Below are 16,579 nucleotides of genomic sequence, written 5' to 3'. Positions count from 1 at the left end.
GTGAGGAAATCTACTAGAATTTCATCGTGGATGACGGAAACAGTCTGATTTACATGGAAATTCGGGCTTAGGATGTGTCAGATGTTTAATATCAGTATTTAGAGGTAAAGAAAACATGTTTTGGTAACACTTTTGAGTTATTTCCAACTTTTTCTTATATCTTTATAAATGCAAATTCATGTGCAAGAATTCCAATTTAAAGATCCTTTTTTTGTAGAACACAAGCATCATGTGGTAATCTGGATGAGACAACAGCTTTTTCAGGACATCTAGTGATAATTTATCATAATGTTATGAAACATGATGCCATTTTTGTCTTCTTTTTTTTTTTTTAAAAGACTGACTCTGAAAAGTCACAAATGTGAAAAAGCAAAACAAAACCTCGACCTTCAAAAACTTTAACAAGACACAAGAGTTGAAATTCTGCATTTCCACATAATTGTAAGGGTTAAGTAAGAAAAATACGAGTCTAATTCATTCTAACATAAGGTGGATTTCTTCCTTGCCTGAGAAATATTGAATTTTTTTTCCTTCACATTCTGTAATCCTGCAAAAAATAATAACCAGAACGCTTGTGAGATATAATCTCCTCCTCTTCCTGAGAGCAGAAGGTTTAATAAAAAAAAAAAAAGACCAGACAAGCAGCGGAAAGCTTCTTTTTCCTGTGCATATGTGCTTTTTTTTTTTTTTTTATTGCAATAATACATCTGCATGTTGATATATATTTACACACACATACACATGTCGTCAATGGGACCAACAAAACACTGAACACATGACATGAAAGGAGAAAAAAGAAACACAAATTAACAACCGGCTGTCTTAATCTCACTCTCTCACACACGCACACACACACTCACACACACACACACACCCTCTCTCTCACACACACATGCAGTGCACATGCACACGGGTCCACACGAGTCGGGAGTCCCACCACCTATGAATAACGGCCAAGATAAGTACTAAATGTATGTTAAAAGTGCAGAATATATTTAAATCTATGCATTTTTGCCTTTTTTTTTTTTTTTTAAACACTGATGATGCAGTGGCTACACCAGCTAGACTGAACTGTACTGCACGCGACACAGACAGACAGGCCAACGACCCAACATTTACTTTCACTAGTACACACACCTGGTAAAGTCATCAGAGCAACCGAGGAAGAAGAATCATACTGATGTCGTACGAAATAGACTCGTTCTCGTGATATATACTGCCTTTTTGTCTATATATACTATTTACAGGACACGGGCATACTGTATAGTTAAAGGGAATACATTTACACATGGAACAGCATCTTCATATTTTTTATTTTTTTTTATATATTTTTGTTACAGCCACTACGTATTCACTAAAAGCCTCTTTGAGATTCATATTTCCGTCTTGGTCACTTTTGTTCAGCTTATACTGTTTGTGAGGATACACACCGTACTAACGATCACTACCTTCAGCGGGACGAGCGACAGATACCACGAATAGAAGAGCTAAAAACAGCTAAAAACATACATGGCTTCTCTTGTTTGCTTCTTTTTTTTTTTTTCACGCACAATGCACAAAACAGAACTTGTTTTTCCAAGTTTTTTTCTTTTTCTTTCCTTTTTTACAATCATACATTGTAGATTTCTTTACAGATAACAGATTTATAACAGTACAACTTCCAGTAGATTGTGTGATATGTCAATAACTGTAGATGACTCCGGAGGGAGGCGGTTTTAGTGATATTGGAAACATGCTGAGATACTGGAGGGCTTTGGGCCTTCCTTTCCTGGATCAGGTGTCTTTTTTCAGATGAATCAGTGGAAGATCTCTTCCTCCTCCTCCTCCTCCTCCTGGCAGCTTGTCGATGGAGAAATGTTTGGGTTGCTCCTCCGGCTCCCTCTACTCGTAGAAGCTGCGATCGCTAGAAAAGGGAAGAAGAAGAGAGTTTCTGTCAGTTTCCTGCAGGTTTTGTTGCAGTCCTCTCCCCACAACATTTCTCCTCACCACATCCCCCATAACACACTTCCTATTTCGGGGGGACTCTGTGTAGCAGCGGTCAGCGTCAATAAATATATGACAATTCGTTTAGAAAGCACTTTTATATAGCATAAGGAGCTTCACACAATGAAAACCTATACAAGTCCCATACAAAAAGACTCTATACAGGAAGAAATGAGGTTAAAGAAAACTTAATTATTTGTCGCTGAGGGAGTAATTGGATTAGTCACAAGCGGTTTACTACCAAAAGTAGTTGGATGTCAGTAATTTTCTCGATTAATAATCCCAACAGTGAACATATGGACTCAAAGCAGAGACAATATGCCAGTAATCAGCAGTTCTGTTATGTCCCTGGACTTTGACCGCTCTCTTTGCGCTCCTGTTTCCAGGTCAGATACAACTTCTCCCACAGCTGCCCCTCGACAAGCAGCTTATCTACCTGCTTGAACCACAAGCTGTTTGCCAAATGGCCACTGGGCTTCCTGAAGTGATTATCTCTGGAATCTGAAGGGTGTTTTTGTCTGATAGCTCCTTTTTTGTGAGAGCACGCTGGTCGTGAGCTCTGTTCAAGAAGCGGCAGTGATGCTTTATTTTGGGGTTCGGAGCAGTTTAACTTGTATGTTCTGATGAGTGGAAGCATGTTGCCATTTGGACTTATATGTCTTGGAGACGCTTGGCCCTTGTCCAAGAACCTAGACTAGCCAGCCTACCCATGGAAACACCATGAACCGACGAAGCCACTTACATAAAGTCTTCCAAGACCATTAACCAGGACCAGCTGATACTTAGAGAAGTTGGTTGGGCTTGGGAAAATGCTTCTGATTTTCAGTTGACTGTTGTGTTAATCTGTGAATCTTTGAGTGTGTTGCAGTTTTGGCCATCCCTTTGTGTGCTTGTGGCTTTTTATGTTCAGTATAAGTTATCCAAGTTCATGTCTATTGATGTTCCTGCCAATGGTCTGTAGACTTCCGGAAAGGAGTCGAAACTGTCAGAAACCGCAGATCCCAGGATTTGATGGTTTGCTGATCTCATTGAGGCCCTGCTTATACGTTTTGTCAAAGTCAAGGGGACTTTATTGGTACCCCTAGGTAGAATCTTTCTGCAGTAGTAGGAGAAGGCATCTGACAATTCACACTGACAAGATTAAAAAAAAAACAAAGAAAGAAAAAAAACACAGGGCAGTAAAAGCAGGACAGAGAACAGACATGGACAGGTTTAAAAGTGAATTTAAAAAATAAAAGAACCACTAAAATGAAAAATGTTAAGAGCATGATAATAAAGGGACAACAAATAGGTAAAAACATGGTTGGACTACTACCAAACAGTAATGCGCACTATGACTTGTTTAAAAGAGAAACAGCAGCAGGAACAAAGCTGTTCCTATGGCGGGTAGTCTTAAACAGCAATGTTTTAAAAATGATGTTCACGATACAAACAATTTTTTGTTCTGCCGTTTCCCTGTAAACGCCCTAAATCAACGCAGTTGTCACGTGGGGCCACTAGTGGGTGCTGTTGGTCGTTTTTGGAGTGAACCCAGACACACACGCGTGTTCCAACTACCCTTGTGACTCTCAACCATAAAACCACCAAATCCCAGGAGAATATGTTCTGGGAGTCACGACACTCTCCCAAGTTCATGCTCCTCTCTTGTCTATATATATTTCTTTTTATTTCTCTCTTCTAACGTCTTTCGTCTGCTACTCGTCAACAACCCAACTTCTTCTGTGTACAGAGGCCGTGGTCGTCTGTCACCACTGAGTCATGTCGCTTCGCCGTGTGCCCCGTCGACCAAGTCGCGTGCCAGCCGTCTCGCGTCTGAAACCTTCATCTCGTATCTCGTCATGCCTGTTACTGACCTGGTTTTGAACCCAGCGGTGAGCTGTGTCTGATTAATGAACGCCGCTTCTCACTGCGGTCCTCAGTTTTTCAGCTGTTCGTTCAAAGGAAACGCCCGAGAGTCATTCACGTTTGTACAAGAGCCCTCCGGTGTAAAACAGGTAATACCTGGAAGAAGGTCTTCACTAACATGTCCGTTTTGCATAAATCCCTTGAAGGCTGCCTGCGACTTTTGCATATTTCTCCCCACAGAGCCGTATGTGAAGGAGGCACATTCACAGTCCATGAAGTCCTTATTTTCACTGCAACATCATTGATTGACATCTGCATGCAAATGTCAATCAAAGTCTTTACGACTTAAACTTTGTTATGTCTGTTTGTCATCAACAGACTCCAGAATGTAATGGACGTCAAATCAGTTATAGCTACGGAAACCGACTTGTTCAGAAATATGGTTTCATGCCAGAAGGTGGCGCGTTGAACCATCTGGGATGTAGTTTATCCTCTTCTGAGGAGAAAAGGAGTACCGTAACTACGAACTAACACCATGCTCAACCAAAACATATCATTCATTTGAAACCGCGACTGTAACACACTGAAGCCAAAAGGAAAAATATACGCGGGACGCTACAGCTAATGGCTAACAGACAAGCTAAGACCATCCTCACGTGAAAAACAACCAAAGAGGGTCTCTGATCCAAACTGCAGAAAAACAAAACGTGTGTGTGATGATGTCCAGTGGCTGCATGGATTATAATAGATGAAATAAAGCTCCTTTCATAAAAGGAAGTGATGGTAAGGCGGCAGCGCAAGTACTGCATTAACTATATGTACTTTAATGGCGTGAAAACACACCAAGGCTCTGTTTTACAATCTTTGTTCTACTGTGTGCTGTAGATTAAGTTGTTCAATTTGTTTATTGTATTGCAGGTGTGTTTTACAGGATAGTTTTATGAGGGGACCGTAGATGGAAATTTACTCCGGAGGTAAATCTGATGCCTGAAACACACCGTCAGTGACAAATGTACTGGATGAGTAGAGCAAGTGCATGTAAAAGGTTGTTTCAAAGGGCGAGACATTTGTCACGGATAAGAAAGAAAAAAAAAGACCCTGCGTTGTGATTTCAGAGTGAGGACGGGTTGGGAAAGCTACAGATTTTCTAATACTCCTCGGGATCTACTCATCACTTTAGTTGTTGACCTTACCCGTGCACGGCGAGAGAGACTGACAGCTTAAATTCGGATTTGGTCGCCTTCATTCAACCTGGTGATTACAAGGCACAGCCACTGAGGTTAGTCGAGAGCAGGTCACTGATTGTCAGCCTTTTTCAGCGGCGCGTGGGCGATAAGAACGTCTACTGTGTGTGGAGGGAGAGAGCGCAGCCTTTTAAAATCAATAAGAAAACAGCGGCTTTGTGGTACATAATGGTTCCAAAGAAAACAAGGAGGAGAGTCATGAAAGGGAAACGGATGAGAATAAAGGAGGAGGGTTTACGCTGATGGCTGGTAATGAATGAGGAAGTAATGGTGCAGAGCAGGTGTACTCACGCCCCCTCGTCTCTGAGCAGAGTCAAGAACTTGGTCACTCTGTAGTCCGCGTCCATCTGGAGGGGAGAATAAAGAGAGAGAGGAGGAGGGAGACGGGAGATTGAGCAGTGGGACAAACGACAGGCTGAAATCAATTGGAGGGGCTTTGCAATTACATCACGAACATGGCAGCGACGGCGAGCGGTGCCGTGAGAGAGGTCGAAAAACATCCCGGATCAGACACCGAACGGTCACGTGGCTTCGATTGACCGAAGAGTGTCACACACTCGTCTGAACGTTTGACATCTTTCAATATAAGCTGATTATGAGGCCTGTAAAAGTTTCTATTTTTCAACATTTACATACAACTACTCATAGTTGTACTTTAAAAACAAAGTGGTATTGATGCATCCCTAGTTAAAAAAAACTAAATATGTTTGAAAAAAATCTTTTTTGTAAAGCTATTTTTGTGAACACAAAGTGAAATCAGGAATAAAATAGCAAAGACTTAAGGAAATTAAAAAAAAAGGAAACAACTTCTTTTTGTTCTGAACTTGTATAAAGAAGAGATGTTGACATATTTTATAAGCCAAATCCCATTTATGACTCCCAGACTACACCCACATTGTTTGGACATTGCAATCTAATATGTTATGGGCTATTGGATGAGACACTTTAAAGAAACTGGAACACTGTGTCTTTTTTTTTTTTTTTTTTTTTCAGAACTTTTGCTTTTAGAAGCAAAATCTGACCACAGTCTGTGTCGGTTAGTAAAAAGGAAGTGACTCAAATGACCAGTGAAATCGTTCCAGCAGAAAACTCGAGAAGATTGGTGGATGAATGAGATAAAAACGTCCCGTTAATCATTTTGGATAATCAGCCTCGACATTTGTACAAAGTTGCATCACGATCGGAGAGTTTTTTGTCCGCGTGATTCGTTTCACGAGAGCCACGTTTCAACAATGTCACTGAACGCTCTGTGGTTTTGGCTTCGCTGCAGAGAGAGAGAGAAAAAAAAAAAAAAGGAAGTCACGCTGCTTCCAAAGAGAACGGAACCAACAAAGAGTTGTTCCGTTTCATCTTCCTTTTTGTGGGTTTAGTTGAAGAGAAAATAAAATCAAGCGCCGGCCTATCGTGCCGCAGAAACTGACTTTTGTAAGTTTCCGCTGATAACAGACGCGATCACAGATAACATTTGGGTGAATTCATTTGATCCTTCTAGTGAGAGAGAATCCGTCCCTTGACTGTAGTAGTGAGAATGGCACCCATTTAAAACAGTGAGGGTGAAAGAAAATAAAGGCAGCAATGTTTGGGGCAGTTTGTAACAAAAAAAAAACAAAAAAAAAACACTGCTCTAGAACCAAAATATGAGTCACTGTGGAAGTACATTTCCCATAATTAAAGTTTTATTGCCAGTACCACTAGAAAAGAATTAAGTCTACTTATTTCAGGCTGAATTACTTGGTACCGTATTTTTTGGACTATAGGTCACAAGTATCAAAAAATGCATCGCGAAGAAAAAAAACAAAAACCCAAACATATTAAAGGACACATTTATTCATTCATTCCCAGATGTAACTGCAGCATCACTAATCCTGGTCCAGCAGCTTTTGTTTCAGAACCTTCTCTGAACTAGTTAATCAGTACAAACCTTGTGCTTTTCGCCAATGATTAATCTTTTTTTTTTAACTTCTCTGCTTGTCACCAGTCCCTCACAAGTTTCTCACACACTCTAAACTCGTGGTCTGTTTGCATTTTGCTGCGTAGTTTGAATTCTGCTGTGTCTGGTGATATTTAGGTTGTTCTGTCAGTCAAATACGGTAATAATGGAGGCTCGGCGTTCATGTAGCAGCATTCTGTTGTCATACAGTGACATCTCATGGTCTAAGAGGCTATGTATCGCTATACTCAAATATAGAAGTTGCTTTTTAATATGTCAAATGACCAGATAAATGACAAAAAACAAAGTGACTTATAGTCCACAAAATACGGTACACTAATGCTGTTTGATAATGAGTGTATTTATGTGATGTGACGATGAAGGTTTTGTACTCATTCATCCTAAATGTTTTTTAAAGTTGTGTTCATTCAATGTTGCTACTGTTTTATATAACAACAAATTATATAAGAACTTGACAAAAGGTAATACATTAACCTTTATCCTATTAATTAATCTCCATTACAGTCCGATTAAATTCAGTTGTAGGCATGTTTTAATCCATTAACAGTTCATGCTTTTCTTTCAATAATTATTGTTAAAAAAGAAAAATTTGAAAGGAAAACATCACAATGTCATGCAGGGAAGATGCATCACTCTGAGCCCCTGTTTTCACTGTTTTCAAAACGTTGCAGAGTAAATGCGAAACTTTTCTGAAAGGAAAACGCACGAAACGATGCATTGTCACGCAATCGAAGCTTAAAATAGCTTAAAACTATTTAAACAAATGATCCAATAAAACTATACTGAGGTTACACCTCAATTTAACCAGGAGCTGTAAGAATAAATACTAATCTTTACATGCTTCAACACTATTTAAATAAATGACCAAATACGAGGTGTAAGCAGAGACTACAAGAATATAAGAGAATATAGTTTTTGACAGGCTTGGTTTTAAAGGATTAAATATTCAGGGTTGTTCTGGGGCTAAACACTAGAAAAAGGCCTTAAATGTCTCTTTTTTCATCATTATTTCATCATTTCATCTGGAAACGACGACATTCCCAGCGGCCGCCCCGTATACATTATCCACGTCTGTCTTTTGTCATCACGTCACAGCCCAAGGCCTTCACCGACGGCGGCGTACGTACCTGCAGCGACATCTCGATGAGTACGAGCAGCTTCTTGACGCCGATCCAGACTCGCTTGCCTTTGAGCTGATGTGCGATGCTGGCTCGCTCCTTGTCCGTGAAGCTTCCCAGCAGCTGCGGAGGACAACGCAAGTCAGCGGAAAAAGGCGAAGGTCTCCGACCTTCAGAAGCCTCCGGTGAGAGTCGCGCAACAAGCCTTCTTTAATTTATGTGGCGGACAATTGACGCGTTTGCGGACGCTTAAATGAAAATGTATGAGTTTTTTTTTTTCGTTTTCTCACCTTGCAAGGTTACAAACCTTTCAAGGCTGTTTGCGTGTCGCCTCTCGGAATTAGGCGCACGTTGAATTCGCAGCCATCGCCTGCCCCTTCCTGTCTGAGTACCTCAGTACAGGTATCTTTTTAACCTTGAAGTGTGTGTGTGTGTTTATACCTCCAAGGCTTCGACCAGCTGCTCTCCGGTAGAGATGTTGGGGATGTGTATGGTGGTGCTGAAAGCGTCCAGCATCTCCATCTCCTGCAGGACGTCTTTCCTGCTGGTGGTGCCAATGATGAGCAGCTTCCGACCCTGCGATAAGGAATAAATCTGATCTGACTGACTGCACGACATCAAGGGCGGGCAATTACTTTTGCCTAAGGGGGTATGTTAGAGGGACCGCGATGTGATTTCCTAAATTTAGAACTCTTAGCTCGACCTTGAGATACAATAAATGAGGTTTACGCAACAGTGCGTTATAATTGAATGTATTCAAAGTGAGCTTCTTCTGTATAGATTAAAAATTCGGCTATACAACAGTAAAATAGATCTTTCCTCTATGATCAAACGACTCAATGAATCATGAGGGTCTGGAATACGATCCAGCTTTTGCCAAAAATGAAATCTTGTGTTTTGTTACCCTGGCAATTCTTATCAAAATCCGACCAACTGACTGTAATGGAAAGATAGACGTCTTAGTAGAGGTAGAGAATTCCATGCAGTGTCTAAAAAAACCCTGAATCTCACTGCCGACAGGTTTGCTCAGTGGTTTCCTGAGCAGGACCCATGAACGAGAAGGGTTAAATACAGAGAAGCAATTTCCCAAAGGAGATCAATAAGGTCTTTTCTTTCTTTCTGGCGGAGCGGCTCACAAAGCAGCCACTCGAGGGTTCCGTCACAAAGTGTCGTATTACTCTGTGCACGGTGCCGGCAAATCAAGGCAAATAGACACGAACATTCTCTTGATAAAACAAAGAAAACTATATGTTTCCATTAATATATAAACCTCCCTGGACGTTGTTTCTGGGGGGGGGTGGATTTTAGTCACAGTCTACATTATAATCTGCTGTTCCTGATCTGCGCCTGTCGAGATTTATTCATTTTGCATATTTAGCAGGACAACAGTGATTGCAACGTGATAAGATTGAAATCTTTCAATAGGCAAAAGATGGATGCAGTTGCAGCCGCGCGTGTGGATTACATACACAAAAATACTGCTTTTAAATAAAAGCAGGTATTTGTATTTGCTTCATATCTATTTACACTATCTTCGTTGGATTTTCACCATTTAAATGGCAAAAGTGGTAGTGTCTGCATTTCTTCATATTCTTTCATTTTGGCCACTTTAATGCTTTTCTGTAATGTTCATTTCATAATAACAACCCAGTATTTTAAAGTCGCACTCTGGTTACCATGGATTAGTCCTTGAGGGTTAAAGCAGGGTACAAACTGGTTTCATATGTTTAATTTAATCTAAATTAATTATCTTAATTCAATTCTTTCAGGCACAAACAAATGTGCTTATCTTTTCAAAATAATAATAATAAAAAAAAAGTCGGATAGATGAATTTTGTCATCAATTGACAACGTTCTGACGCCCCCTGTTGGTGTTTTTGTTGTGTGCAAAAACAAGCCTTTGAGTTTTTCAGTCATTCAGTCCTGTTTTTAATTTACATTTTAAACATTGTCCCAACTTAAATGGAGCAGGGGTGCGACTTTAAGAGCATTCTGTAAAGAAGGTGAAGCTATGAGAAAACACGGTGTCTTAATTCAAAGCATATACCAAAGAAAAATCCGCTTTTTAAAATTCTATTTTGCATCCGAGTCGTCTTCTACGTGAATCCCCATGTCGGGATCATGCGGCGTGTGTCTACGGACGACCTCTGACCTTGGGCGGGGCTTTCTTCAGCAGCACCAGCAGAGCCTGGAGGACCAGGTTGGAGAACCGAGGTCCTATGGGGACGTAGTCCAGCAGACGCTCGATGTCGTCCACCACCACGCAGCTGAGCTGCGACTTGTAGGCGTCGTCGAAGACCTAAAGCAGGGCGAGTTGCAAGAGGGCATTGATGAGTGGAAAAAAAACCCCAGGGAGGGGGGCATTAGGGCGCATAACCGTGTTCTGATTGTGAGAAACGGCAGCGAGGCTCTTACCTTCTTGATTGCCTGACACTTGGAGATCTCTGAGTGTCCAATCATCTTGTCCGGAGAGCAGATCTTGATGAAGGGGAACTGCGAGTCCTCGGCGATCTTCGCCGCCAGGGCCGTCTTCCCACTGTGGGGTGGACCTGCAACAACAGATGCGTGCTTGACGTGTCTCTCGTGAATGGTCCGACCTTTGTGGTGTTTGACTTCCTACCCTCCAGCAGCACGGCCACCAGCGGCGTGCGGTCGCTGTTCTTGGTTTGCTGCACCAGCAGCTCGCCGTCGTCCAGGACGTGGGTGACGGGGTCGCCCCATTTGATGATGCCGTTCATGATGTAGTTCGAGTAATCCTCCTGGTTCGTACCAAACGCCTGAAAAAAAAGAAAAAAAAGAAATATGAAGAGGTTAGAGTCTGGATTTAGACACTTTGTTTTGTTGAAATTGGTCTGAGACCAGAAGTACGTACTGGTTTTATGTCATTGTTGAGGGATCCAAGGAAGTCATCTCTGGTGACCTGCAGCTTCTCCGCCCGCTCCATGTCCACCTCCACTGTAGATGTGGCCTAGAAACAAAGAGACACACCTCCAACATTGAAATCATAGAACTACCGACTCCTCTTGGAACAAATCCAGACTTTATTCAGTTCATGAACATCACATGAAGTGGTTCACTTGAGAAAATGTATCATCAGTCAAGCGTGACTTTATTAGTTACATCATTAGTTGCCACAAACGGATCACACGTGTTGGGAGACGCTGATCTATGAACTGCTCCCAGAGGAAGTCGATCCGCTTTCATGGCAGCCATCACCATTAAAGAGTGTGAATGGGTGAATGTGGAAACTGCTTGAGACGTCTAAAGCAGCGAAGTCTCGGCAAAATGGAATACCAATAAATATCTGTAGAAATGAGCCGAGGGGGTCTGTTCTATTCTATTTGAAGCCATGTTTATCAGTCTCAGTCTTTTGTACGTTGAGGCTTTAGGTGGAGCCGGTTATTGGAAATCAGCTGAGTGGGTGGCATCGATTCTTCCTCCCACATGTGAACCTCTGGGGTGACAACGGCTTTCTGTCCGTCAGGCTCAGATCTGCTGCTTCATGCCTACAATAAACCCCATTTATTGAGTTTGGTAGCGGTCAAAGTTGCACATTATATTCACTTTGTTATTCATTTTTGTCTGCAGGAAGAGATTTCTGTAATCCAGGGGTCTGCAACCTATAGTAGCTCAGTGAAGCTTTCACTAAATTAAATGTAATATATATTATTATTTTTTCATTGACGGTCTGATCAGTGAGTTTTATTTTATTAACAAAGAGATAAGAGTAGTTTTCTCATCTCTTTGTTTAACGGGCTTTAATGAAATGCCCAACAACTAAAATGGGAATAATAGCTAAAGCCACAAGAAATGGGGGGGGGGAAGAAAATGCAAAAATAACTTAAAATGAAACCTAAAAATGACCCTAATATCTAAAAGAAAAAAAACCTTAAAAATGAGAAGGAAAAAAAAGAAGACGCTTAAAACAGAGCTAAAAGTTAATACAGCTAAAATGTCAAAATTGTCTAAAAAAATTCTGAAAAACTAAATAAAACCACTAAAATCAGGTACAAAAAATAACCCAAAAATATAATGAAATGTTAAGCATCCTGAATTGTAAGTGAAACTTGATAAATGCGTCATAACAAACAGTTTTATATCAAAATTCTCTAAGCTGTGTCCGCCTCATTTTGACAGTTAAACGTGGTTTGCGCTTAAAATCGATTTGGCAGAAAGTCACAGAAGCGTCTCTTTTGGCCATAAAGGCTGCAGACTGCTGCCGTAACCGCGACACTAGCGCCGGAGGAGCCGAGTGACCTTGATGTGCCGGTTCATGGCGGTGGACTGCGCCGCCCTGACCAGACCCTCCAGCTCGGCGCCGCTGTAGTTCTTCGTCTCCGTCGCCAGCTCCTTGATGTTCACGTCGCCCGCCAGCAGGTTGAAGCTCTGCATCTTGTTGGTGTGGATGGTCAGGATCTGGACGCGGCCCTTCTCGTCGGGCAGACCTGGAGGTCGGATCACGGAGTTGAAAGATCCGGATCATCTGCGAGTAAACTGGAGCGGAAGGTAAACTCACCGATCTCCATCTTGACCTCAAACCTGCCCGGCCTCATGAGGGCGTCGTCGATCAGGTCGGGCCTGTTGGTCATTCCTGCAGAGGTCGATAACAAAAAAGGAGACGGATCTTCAGAGGTAAGATGAAGACGCTTGTTATAACCAAACAACTGGAGTCACATGCGAACCTCTTAGGTTAAGAGACTCAGCCTTAAGTGGCAGAAATTTAAATAAACTGTTCCGGGTTATTTGAAGTGTGGCTGTATGAGGTACTTATTGGTTATCACCTGCACTCGATGGAGTTTAAAAGTACTTTAGATTCAGAGTGCGATCTACAGCTCTTCCCACTGTTGAAGTGCACTGTTATAACTGTCTCCTCAAACTTCATTTTAACCTGCGTACTTCAAAGTCAAGGTACGTTTTATTATCAATTACCAATTTGTGCCTCAGCCAGCAATAAACCATGGTGAATAGGGAAAAACAAAATCATATAATATGCAAATAAATAAAGCATGATGGCTCTAATAACCTGACGCTCGAAAATTAAACTGTGCAGTCCGGCTTTTTCATTATTCTGGTAATTTACAAATCAAATGTTAATGAATAACCAGTCCCAATAAATAAAGCGATACAAAAAACAAAAACAATAATGAAATATTCTTATATAAGTCTGATCAACATTAAAGTCCCTAAATTTTTTTATTAAAAAAAAAAAAGACGCCAGTTGATTTTTAAGTTAGAAGTGGAAAACTGCAGCTTTTCACCTCCAGTCTCACACAATAAAAGCTTGTCGCACATTTTTTAACATGCGCAGTGAAAAACACCCAGTAATATTAACGACAAACTGCAGGATATATATAAAACTTAATATTTGATAAATCTACAGGCCCCCAAAAAATCTAAATGAATCCATGCAACCTGAATGTAATTAGTTATAGAAGCATTAACTCTTATTTAATGAATTTTAAATCACACAAAGTGCTGCACATTGAGATCGGTCTCACTTGTGAAAACACTTTTGCCATTTATACGCATAGTGAAAAAGTCTTTAACAGATCTTTAAGCAGGAGACACATTTTTGATATATAACAGATCAATATGTGCACACAAAAAGCTCTTTATTCCGTTTATGGTTTCCTGATTTCACACAGGTACTAATGTTAAAAAAAAAACAAAACTATTCAATAACAAGGCAAGTATTAGTTTGTGTTGTCGACTCCAAAGTCAAAAACTCCTGCAAGTTCAGTGTTAATTTAATGAAATGAAGCGTGAATTGGAGCTAAACGAAGACAAACGGAGAGATTTCTCTGCCGATGCTGCGCACCGATGACCAGGATGTTGTTGAGCTGCTCCACGCCGTCGATCTTGGACAGCAGCTGGTTGACCACGGTGTCGTGCACGCCCGTGCTGCTGGCGCCCGTGCCTCTCTGCTTGCAGATGGCGTCCAGCTCGTCGAAGATGATGATGTGGAGGCCGCTGTTGGCTCCCAGCTGAGAGGGAGGAGAACTTGTCGTTAGGCCGTTTAAAGTGATCCAAGACCGAAAAAACCCCAAAACAACAACAAAAATAAAACTTTAATGTGACCTCTTTACGTATATTGCATCACTACTCTTATTAATACATCTTTTCCACTGGTCTCAAACTCCAGTTATGACTCTGATATAAAACTATCTAGGCAAGGAATCAAAGGAATGTAATCCAGATTTTAAAACGTAATTAAAACTAGCATATTGCTCAAACACAAAGAAATTAAGTAATTAATACTAAATACTAAAAGTAAATTTTTCCTTATGGTCCCTTTCATTCATAACTTTGGAAACTTGTTTCGTACTGTATTGAACAGCTTTTTTTTTCTTTTGTCAACGAATGAAATAGAAATAAACTAAAACTAAACAGATGAAGAAATATTTGCAGCTTCTGTGTTTTAAAGTTTGAAATCATCATTATTCTTTTTTTCAAGAGCACATTAGGGGTGAAAATGCAAAGGTCTTGGGATCTATGTCCAATTTCATTCTACGTCTTCGACTTTATTTCAATCATCTCATGCGGTGTTTGCCTCAAGGTTTAGAGAAGCTGTAAGTGGAAGTGACCCCCAAACTCCTGGGTGAGAGCGACTCTACGGAAATATTAACACGGGTATGAAAAGCCCCGTCTCACCCGCTTCTGCTCCTCTTCGGCGTCGGCGAACAGTTTCCGGATGTTGGCCTCCGACTCGCCCACGTACTTGTTGAGGATCTCGGGGCCGTTGACGATCTTCGGCTCGCGGGCGTTGAGCATCTTGCCGATCTGCCGGGCCATCAGAGTCTTACCACAACCTGGTGGTCCGAACAGCAAGATACCCTTCACGTGCTTACAGCCTGGAGGAAGGGAAGAAAATCAGAAGCCGCTTTCTCCTTCTCAACAAAACCGGAGAGGAGAATCAAACGCTCAGTAATCTCCTGACGAGAGGAAGTGAGGGCGTCTCACCCATCTGCTCCACGATGTCGGGAGGAAAGACTCGGGAAGCAAAGGCTCTGCGGAAAATGGCGGAGAACTCCTTGTCCAGACCCCCGATTCCCATCTTCTCGAAGTTCCAATCGGGGTTGATGATTGTCTGTCGCGCTTCCTTAGTCTTCGCCTTGCCTGGGAAAACACACAGAGGAGGGAGGGAGCAAGTTCAATACTAATCCAAAGCATCCAAAGAGCGTGAGCTCTTTAAAGCTGTATTTATGGGAGCGTGTTCTATGCTGCCATCTTGTGGACGAACACTGTGAATGCTGCTCCTCCTGTTTAACCGGCAAGCAGAAATCCTAAAGAGGAAACGTACCGACGAGTGTGAGGGAGGAACTCTCGGCCTTTTCAAAAATCACCTGGCTGTTTCCCACCATGAGACCGATGTCGATCTGCCACAGAAAAGAAAGTTACTCTCAGAATTCACACACAATCTTTTCACGTGAACCCCTTTCCTGTGCGGTGAGCAGATAAGATCGTTTTTCAGGACTGAAACCTCCACGTTTCTCCCCGTCTGCGACTGGCCTGATTGCGAGAAACTGAGACCTCCTCGGAGATTATTCACAGCAAAGCACTCTGCACAGCGTCACACAGCCTACTTCTGTTGTCACACGAATCTCACTCACTCTGTCAGATATAACTGTTTCGAGGAACAAGTACAAATACGGATACAGTGGCAATAAACGCAAGACGTACGAGCATAAAATAGGAGATTAATCCCCAAGAAAAAAAGCTAATTTACATCTCACGCTGTCATATCAGTGTGCACGTTAATAAAAATGTCTGCGTATCCAACGTTAATGCACTGAAATCATAGATTTCATTGTTTAATTTGGAAACATATGCAAGATAAATGGATATCAGATTATTTGACTTTACCGAATTGCAACAGAGTCTTATGTTTTGAGTATAAAATGGAGACTTGAGGCAATTAACATCCCAAGATTAAGGTAGATTAAGTTAAGCAACCTCTTGAAAATGGCAGAAACACTGAATACAATGTTCCATCATCGTTATTGTCCATCTACTCGCCCATGTGCAGAAGAACTACCTATTACGGCCGTGGTGCACATGCGTAGCAGCAGCATTTCAGTAAAGTCGTGTTTTTCTTTGGTTGGAGCACTTTTCAAAAAACGGTGTTTTCAGTGGCTCCGAGCAATTAAAGCTTTCCGTTTTCACAGGAAAACGTTGTGGAGTCTTAGTGACAGAGAACCAGAGCGATCTCCAATAACTCATACAATAAAAACACTCATGGAATTATATCACTGGCTCTTCATTTGCACACTGGTGTGATTGTCTGAACTGTGACTCAAACGCTGAATTTCCATTCATGCTTCTTTCTCATCTGGGTGGTTTTGTACCTCGTAGATTCTCAGTCTGTTTAATCAGCATGTATAATAAGTGATGAGCATGACTGCAGCATGACTTTCTCCTGCAATCACACAGCCTGGTAC

The 16,579-nt window shown here is 41.5% G+C and overlaps 1 protein-coding gene across 4 annotated transcripts in view; it reads right to left on the bottom strand.

The window, feature by feature from the left end:
• Positions 1-695: 695 nt before the first annotated feature.
• The window catches only part of nsfa (N-ethylmaleimide-sensitive factor a), a 37,181-nt gene continuing 21,297 nt past the window's right edge, over positions 696-16,579 (bottom strand). For 2 of the 4 annotated variants that reach the window (XM_080488015.1, XM_080488017.1), the window contains 15 exons: positions 15,442-15,517; positions 15,102-15,257; positions 14,793-14,992; positions 13,960-14,125; positions 12,658-12,732; positions 12,399-12,586; positions 11,014-11,109; positions 10,762-10,918; positions 10,557-10,690; positions 10,294-10,440; positions 8,583-8,717; positions 8,151-8,264; positions 5,364-5,419; positions 5,022-5,079; positions 1,033-1,903 (listed from right to left, as the gene is read on the bottom strand). In XM_080488015.1, coding sequence (XP_080344141.1) covers positions 5,049-5,079; positions 5,364-5,419; positions 8,151-8,264; positions 8,583-8,717; positions 10,294-10,440; positions 10,557-10,690; positions 10,762-10,918; positions 11,014-11,109; positions 12,399-12,586; positions 12,658-12,732; positions 13,960-14,125; positions 14,793-14,992; positions 15,102-15,257; positions 15,442-15,517 — 1,731 coding nt within the window. In that variant the 3' untranslated portion in view covers positions 1,033-1,903; positions 5,022-5,048. Of the gene's footprint in view, positions 1,904-5,021; positions 5,080-5,363; positions 5,420-8,150; positions 8,265-8,582; positions 8,718-10,293; positions 10,441-10,556; positions 10,691-10,761; positions 10,919-11,013; positions 11,110-12,398; positions 12,587-12,657; positions 12,733-13,959; positions 14,126-14,792; positions 14,993-15,101; positions 15,258-15,441; positions 15,518-16,579 lie in introns of all 4 variants that reach the window. The other 2 variants (XM_080488018.1, XM_080488016.1) reach the window with 1 other exon arrangement.

The sequence above is a fragment of the Lipophrys pholis genome, assembly GCF_963383615.2.
Source record: "Lipophrys pholis genome assembly, chromosome: 19".
NCBI lineage: Eukaryota > Metazoa > Chordata > Actinopteri > Blenniiformes > Blenniidae > Lipophrys > Lipophrys pholis.
The sequence above is the reverse complement of the archived record's forward strand: the minus strand, read 5'-3'. Positions and strand labels throughout refer to the sequence as shown.